The sequence below is a fragment of the Plasmodium gonderi genome (assembly GCF_002157705.1).
Source record: "Plasmodium gonderi DNA, contig: Chr07, whole genome shotgun sequence".
Taxonomy (NCBI): Eukaryota; Apicomplexa; class Aconoidasida; order Haemosporida; family Plasmodiidae; genus Plasmodium; species Plasmodium gonderi.
The window spans coordinates 351,871-360,000 of record NW_021628932.1 but is presented as its reverse complement, the minus strand read 5'-3'; the positions used below and the strand labels follow the sequence as shown (position 1 = coordinate 360,000).

At 28.8% G+C, this 8,130-nt stretch overlaps 2 protein-coding genes across 2 annotated transcripts in view; one reads left to right on the top strand and one right to left on the bottom strand.

The window, feature by feature from the left end:
* PGO_070630 (hypothetical protein, conserved) overlaps positions 1-1,471 on the top strand; it is a gene marked incomplete at both ends in the record, with an annotated part of 2,180 nt that extends 709 nt beyond the window's left edge. Inside the window, 6 exons of the mRNA XM_028686936.1 lie at positions 1-64; positions 276-441; positions 537-599; positions 812-937; positions 1,091-1,159; positions 1,370-1,471. The exon at positions 1-64 is cut by the window's left edge and continues 150 nt beyond it. Coding sequence (XP_028542737.1) covers positions 1-64; positions 276-441; positions 537-599; positions 812-937; positions 1,091-1,159; positions 1,370-1,471 — 590 coding nt within the window. The remainder of the gene's footprint in view (positions 65-275; positions 442-536; positions 600-811; positions 938-1,090; positions 1,160-1,369) is intronic.
* An 845-nt stretch (positions 1,472-2,316) lies between these two features.
* On the bottom strand, positions 2,317-7,843 carry PGO_070620 (hypothetical protein, conserved; the record flags this gene model as incomplete). The annotated part of the gene is made up of 5 exons (XM_028686935.1): positions 2,317-2,373; positions 2,614-2,687; positions 2,884-3,025; positions 3,223-7,280; positions 7,483-7,843. 5 exons carry the CDS (start codon positions 7,841-7,843, stop codon positions 2,317-2,319), a joined length of 4,692 nt encoding a protein of 1,563 aa, XP_028542736.1.
* Between the last annotated feature and the right edge of the window lie 287 nt (positions 7,844-8,130).

Below are 8,130 nucleotides of genomic sequence, written 5' to 3'. Positions count from 1 at the left end.
TAATTATTCTTTTTTGGTCTCAAGTTTACTATGCATCTATATTAGTATCATCCCCAAATTTACTGTAATATTTTTGCCCCACAAAAATGAAAACACAAAAAAATGGGGCTATTTCGTGTGTTTTTATTTGTGCATTTGCGTGTATATTTGTGTGTGTATTTATGCGTGTACCTTTGCGTGAATTTTTTTTTTTTTTTCTAGAAAATTGACTAGCTTTTTTGAAGGCGATTATTTTTTTTTTTTTATTATTATTCTTATTTTTTCTTAATTGTCAGGTCGATGTACATTTTCTTAAATGCCCTTGTATATGCAGTAAATATAGTTTTGGCTAGCCTCTGCTATTTAACCCAAGCCTTTTATAACTATATTTATTACAATTACATTCTGGAGTCTGTAATAGATTATATAATAGCAATAGGATTTCTGTACTATGGGATTAAGGTACGCACATGTTTTTGCCTATTTTCAAATTAGTACTGCTTACACATTTGTGTCTTTTGTTATATTTACAAGTGCATTTTATTTTACTTTCGAAGGTCACTAAGAAGCTGGAAGAGAAAAGTAAAGGAATTTCCAAAAATAACAGTATCATAAAAAGGGTAACTAATACTTAGAAAAATAAAAAAAAAGACACCTCAGTGTTAATCCCCCAATTTGTACATTTCTGCGTATTCTCTCGCAGGCATGTCATATTATACGCATGTAAAAATATAGAAAAAAAAAAAAAAAAAAACGTGAACATGAACATGAAGAACAAGGCTCAATAACATAAAATTTTCTTCTTTTTATTCTTTTTTTCTTAACAATTCAGATATTGTCTTTGGCTATTATTATGTTTGTTATTTTGATCTTGAAGGGATTATATTCATTTTGGTGTTTTGTCAAGGATGCAAATTTTTACAACTCCTATTTCGACTTTCCTACTTGTGACGCAATAGTAACTGAAGAAAAAGTGCACGATTGTTCAAGACTTGACGTGCGTGTTGATGTGCATATTCCATATGTGTTATCCATTAGCAGTGCTTTGATTATGCATATATACATAATTATCACACTTTTTTTTTTTTTTTTTCCGTATGCACTTTAATAGGTTTATTTCATATCAGAATGTATCCCGTCACTAATTATTATTAACAACTTTCAATCCAACGAGAAAAGAGTACGAAAAGAAAGTGATACAATTTCCTTGTTTCCATTAAAAAGAAAAAAAAATAAATGCCTAATAATCAAAAAAGCAATTTTAGTATGTACATATATATATATATATATATATATATATATATATATATATATATATATACATATATATATACGTATGTATGCCCAATTTTTATCCCCACTTTTTTCCTTATTTTCGCATCCGCTGCAGTCGTTAAACTTGGAATACACAACTCCCCTGTGTTCAGAAGCTTTTGATCCATATCATTTAAAACTCAAAAAGAAAAAGACAAAAAAAAAAGTGAATGTATAGAAAACACAACGATTTATTTAATGCTACTATTTCGAATCCCTACCTTACGTATGTATACAAAAAATAGAGGTATCCTTACGACATATTATTAAAAAAAATACACAATGTAAAAAATGGAGAAAGATACACATATATATATATATATATTAACTTGTTATTCATCCCCCTCTATGATGTTCCTACTAACCCATCCGCCAATATATGTGGATGTATAATTATGCATAGATAATTATACACATATGTTTTACAATTTTTTTTTTTTTTTTTAAATAATTTAAGTACTTTATTGAAAATTTTCATCATAAATATTACCGTATTTACCTTTATCACATTTGAAAAAACTCATTCTTCTTATTAACCCATTAGTGAATGGAAAAAAATGAAAATAAAATTATTTGTTTAAATGAATAGCAAAGTATGATAGTTTAATTTATTTTCTGAATTTATGAAAAAAAAGTTATAACTCAAAAGTCATGTAAAAAAAAAAAAAAAAAGAGGGTTACTGAATAAAAAGGACATGAAAAAAAAAAAAAAAAAAAAAAAAAATAGACAGTAAAATAGAGAAAACAAAGGTGTATATATATGTCGTAATAAGTAAAAGGTTATAAAGTGTGATTTACATAATGCTACAAATGTTTACTCTATCAAAAAAGGATTAAATAAAAAGTATAATAAAATCGATCATTGTATATCAATACGGTGTCTTGTCTTGCTGTGTGGATAGATTAATCCAATTCGCTTATGACTTCATGTGTATACATATGAGGTAAATTATATTCGCTCCTAGTAGGGAGGGACTCTATCGAGGAGCGTCTATCTTTATCTTTAGTTTATTTCTTCGCTTGTTAGGAGCCTTCTAATATCATACACATATGCGGTTCGCAGTTTGCAATTATGGAATCCTTCATAAGGAAAAAAAAGAAAGATACCCGTATGTGAGTGTGCATGTATGTCTTCACACGTACAAACATACATACATATATACACACATATGCACATATATACATACATACACACACATATACACACATATGTACACATATATGTGGCATAGAACATACGCAGGAATGCATTAAAGCAGATGCATGGGTATTCCCCGCATCTACAAAGACACTGATCATGTAGGTGCTCATTTCAGTTACACATAATGATTGTATTTTAAGGTCGAAGGTGTTGACGCTTGGGTAATAGGATTCTAGGTTCGAACATTTGAGAACTACAAATGGGAGAGAAACATGTATCTAGTGTTGTGAAAATTTATTATAGGCACTCAGATCCTACACAAAAATATATCATCATGTAGGGATGTGTACACAAAATTTTCTCCAGAATGCAAATTCACTTTGTCCTTTTTTCCACATTATGTGCTTGAGAAGTAGGGTGTGTGTGTGTGTGTGTGTGTGGAAGCTTACCACTTAAATTGTTCATAGATTTCACTTCCCTTTTACTTTTATGTGTATTCCTTTTCAATTTTTCATATTTTACTTTTAACAAAGTTACGTTCAACGTTCTGTCATTCTTTGTAAAGATATAGAACAAATTCTTCGATATGACCTGCATTGGTGAATGCAAAAGCAGTGAGTGTGCATGTAAATATGTGGTTCAATATTTATGTCACACTGGTGTTCTGCTATATACACAGTTGATATATCGATGTACACTTGGTCTCATAGATATGGTTAAATGTAGCTATTTTTTTTTTTTTTTATTCAGTCGACTTATGGAATGTAAAAAAAAAAAAAAATTCTTACAACAATGTTCAGAACAGTGAGCGGGTAGAGGGTTATCCCAAGGGTCCTCTTTTGTATGAGCTTAAATCGAAAGTCAGATTGGTAATATTTATTTATGCATAAGAAAGAGAATCTGTCACAGGTACAAACGTAGAATGGGTAAAATATGGAGGAATTTTTGTATAGAATATTGTCAAAATAGGAAAAGTTCTGAACAGAGTCGTCTTTTTTGGTATTTTTTGGGAGAGTAAAGTAGTTAAATTGATTGATGTTTTGGAGGCTCAAAATGGAAATGTTATAAAGTGCGGGAAAACTTCTGCTGTTGTTGTTTTTTCTTCTTCTGTTGCTACCCCTTTTGCTGTGATCAAATATTTGCAGAATGTGAATCAAATTGAGGCGAACTTCACAGAGTGCTACATAGAATTTGTGAGTCTTCACATAATTATTGTGTAAATATTCATCGAAGTAATTAAAATGGATTTTTTTATATCCTTTGATAAAATTGTAATTTTTGAAAATTTCCATGTCATCACTTCGGAAATTTGAAAAGGCTTCCTTATAATGTGGGAACTTTTCAAAATAAATATTTTTTGAAATAAATAATAACAATTTAATTAGAAATAAGAAAATATGTAAATGTGTTTGTAAATTGTAATACGTTTGGAACATCTCAACACAATAAATTATAAGTTCATATAATTTCTTAATTTTGTCTAGAGAATATTTTTTTAATAGTGTATGAATATTGTTACTTAATGTTTTACATATATTTACAATTTTAAATAAATTTTTCAAATGCTCATTTATGTTTTCAAGAAATACTTTTTCATAATAATTTAATATCATCTGAAAATTCACCATACATCTTTCTAATTCCTTTTCACTAAATTCTTGTAACAATAATAGAATATTAATTGGACAGTTTTTTTCTCCGTACATGACATGTACATCTTTAATCAGTGAGCTATATATTTCTTCATCATTTATTTTTTTATTTTTTTTTGGTATTTCATAATTCAATTCTAATTTTTCATAATTGTGAATTGTCTTTTTTTCTATTAGAATTTCACAATTGTTACATATGTTTTGTCCAATTGGTACAATAAATTTCCTACTCTTTAGGAACTGTTCCTCCATTTCTCCTTCTGATAATGGAATGAAGTTCTCCTCTGTCGCTACTTCCTCTTCCTTCGCTAATTCCCTTTCCTTTGCTTCTTTCTCTTCTGTTTTTTTCCCTAATTTTTCACCCATTTGGAGAACTTTTCCAGTGCAACCCGTGAATCTCATTAAGTTATTATTACCACTTCCACTGAAGCAACATTTACAGCTGCTTATTTCCTTTGTGTGATCCCCATAAGAGTGTCCAATTGTATCCAATCTTTTCTTTTCCATTTGTTTATGCACAATTCCGTTTCTTTTTTTATTTAAGACATCATTTGCTCTGTTTTTTGAATCCCCTATTCTATTCTTTGTACACATTCTATGGACACTCTGCTCCTTTTTTCTGTAAATTTCATTTCTATATTTTTCATTATTAGTTCTGCAATGTGGGAAACAAAATTGTCTTTTATTATTTATATATTTTTCCTTTTCCTTCTTCTCCTTAACCTTGACATTATTAATATTGCAATTATTTTTCTTATTGATTATCTTATCTGCTCCATTGATTTCCTTTTCCACTACCATTCTCTGTAAACAGTTTGTTTCCCCTTTTTTATTTTCTGGTACAACTTTGGATTCTTTTATCATTACGTTTGTTAGATAATCAGAGGACGGAACCTCGTTCAAGCTTCTACCATTAGTGCTCACAGAATCCCCTTTACAGTTGTTAAACATTTTCTCTTTTGTGTTGTTAAGCGAGATTTCCTTCTTCATGGTGCATCCAGTGGATTTACAACGGGACTTTGAGCAGCTGCCAAGTTTCTTCTTCGTTCCATCATGGGTAGTAGCATCAGTAAGAGAATCATTACAATTCCTTTCTGCTGGTTCATTCTCATCGCTAGTGAAAGGGGTGATACCATTTATTTGTCTTCCAGAGTTGGAAGAACATTCTACCGGTTGATTCCTCAGAAGATTGTCCTTCTTCTGCTTGTTCATGGGGTTTGAATTTTGGATTAAAAATCTTTCCTTTGAACAAGTGCAACATACAGTGTTTTCATTTATCATTTTTTTTATTGCTTCGTAATAGCGAGCAAAATCTCTCTTTTCATTTTTTTTAAAAAATAAATTATACAATTTTTCATCAAAATTTTCTTTTCGATTTTTCATATATTTTGAAAAATATATCAATGTTCTATCTCTATAATAGAACCTTTTAAAATGTTCATTTAGTTGAAGTATACTTTCATATTTTTTGTGCAACTTTTTGTATTCATTACATTTGGTATATATAGATGACATCTGTTTGTAGATGTGAAAAATATTGTGGACAATACTGAATGAATATTGCAGATATAACACTATTTTTTTTACTGATTTGAATTCTTTATCTAGATAACTAATTCTTTGTATCCCCAAAAGACAAATTTTCTTTTTATGTGATTTTAATTCAAGTTCATTTGTCTTTTCTCTATTTTTTAGCATTTTTATTACATTAAATTTTTTATATCTGCTTTTTCTTTTATCCTCTGATATGTTGCCATTTATGTGGAAAGTTGTTAAGTTTGATGCAACTTTCTTGGAGTTTTCAACGTGTGAATATAATTGTTCATTTGTTTGGATAAACTGGTTATTCTCTTTTTCTGGAATAGATCTCCTACACCCTTTTGCCTCCAAACTAGAGAATTTCAAATGCTTCCTTTTCACATGAACATAATAATTTACCAAAATGTAAAGTTGATCATCTGAAACGTATGATTGCTTGATGTCAATAATCAAATCATTAAAAATTTTTTTAACAATATGTTCTTTTAGATCTAAGTAGTAAGGAGGACAAAAATCCAAAGTTATGCTATCATTATGTGTATTAAGAAGCCCAATGCAGCGATAATTGTTAATTCTTCTCAATGATGTGTTTAAATTATTCATTTTGGTTCGATAACAATTATATTTTCCTAACTTAATGTAACGAAGACATGACTGTTTATTTTTCGATTTACATTTTTTTATAAATTCTTCCATAAATGCATGAACAATATTATCTTTCAGTTGACGAAATGAGTTAATATTATTATACACATTATCTAAAATGTTATATTTGTAAATTATTATTTTTAGATTAATTGAACATATAATGTTCAATCCTATATCTACACTATATATAATATGTAGAACATCAAAAAAATTATAAAAGGAATGATAAGTATTATTTTCTGGAAAATTATTTTTGCCTTCTTTTTCTAGGCCAATCCAGTATATGTCTACAACTTCAAGTGGAAAATTTTCATATTCTGTCTTGTTCGAATTTAGTTCTCTTTTTTCTCCTTCACTTTTACTCCGATTCTCTTTTACGGATGGGATAATGTAATCATCACGCAAATTTTTTTTAAGAGTAAAATCATCCTTTTCAAAGGAATCCAAATTGGTCTTAACACATGGATGTTGTTTTTCATTTTCATTCTTCTTATCATTTGTGTCGCAGCTTAGCTCCATGGGTTCACTACTTTCTTCTCTCTGATCGTTGGACATATTTATGTTGAAATCCTTTTGTGGTTTACTCAAAATTACTTTTTTGTAGCGTTTCTCAGCACATTTTTCCGCACACTTCTGCTCACAATTTTCGCATCCTTTTGTTTTGAGCTTACTCAGGGTTATGCCACTTTTTATCGTGATCCCATTCTGATCAGTAATTTTTTTGTTTCTTTCCACTTTCTCTACTAAACTATTGGTTAATGCTTTATTTTTTATGTTTCCATTTTTGCCTGACCAGGTAAGTTTACTTTTTGCACACATTAATTTGTCGCTCTTTGGTTTTTCTTTATTATTGTTTAAAAGTGATTCAATGAATTTGTCTTTTGTCACAATTTTATCAGTTTTAAATTTCTTTTTGTCATTTTCATTTGGAATGCTGTCTTTTTTTGGATTTTCTTGATCCACGTAGATTGAGGTTGTTTCTTTTTTACGCTTTCTTTTGGAGTAGCCTAGATAAAAAAGTAAAATTAAATTAGAAAAAAAAATTAAGGGAAATAAAATTAGCTATCAACAAAATTGTATATCTTCCATGAGTAGAACTTAAATGGAAGGATATCAGGTAATAAAAATATATCTATTTATTATGTATTGTTTGTTTATTACTTTTTTTCATTTTTTTTTTTTTTTTTTTTTTTTTTTTTTTTGCCTAACCAATTTTTAGGGGTGTAGAACCTCTCTGGAAGTCTTTTTTTTTCCTGTACAAACAATGTAATTTCTCATTTTTATGTACAATGTTACCCTTCATGTCGAGAATGTAAAGACTACCATTTTGACTTGTCGCACAAATATATGTGTCATTATCATTTATATACACTTTATTAATATTATCTGGAATGCTCTTTCTGAATATTTTTTGCATTTGGTTAATTGTACTGAACAATTCTAAATTGTAAGTGTTCTCATAATGCGTGATGATGCATATGTAATTGTGATTATTACTTATAGTGGCAAAAATCATATTGGCCCTGTGAAGGCGTCTACAATTAATTACATTTTCCTTATCTCTCGTCATTTTTGTTCAAATGGTGAGAGTCCAATGTGAAGTCAACATTAATCGATACAAAATATCACACAAAAGAAAGAAAAGAAAATTAGATAACGAATAGAGAATACAAATAATCGCACAAAAAGGAGTAGTGTTTTTTTATCTTTGCAAAAAATTGCACATTCTTGACACGTATGTATGCATATTACATACATGTATACTAGGAAGCACCAATACATGCATATATGCACATATATCCATCTTATGCAACAACTCGTTACATTATTACATTTCAAAAATAATAAAATTAAGAA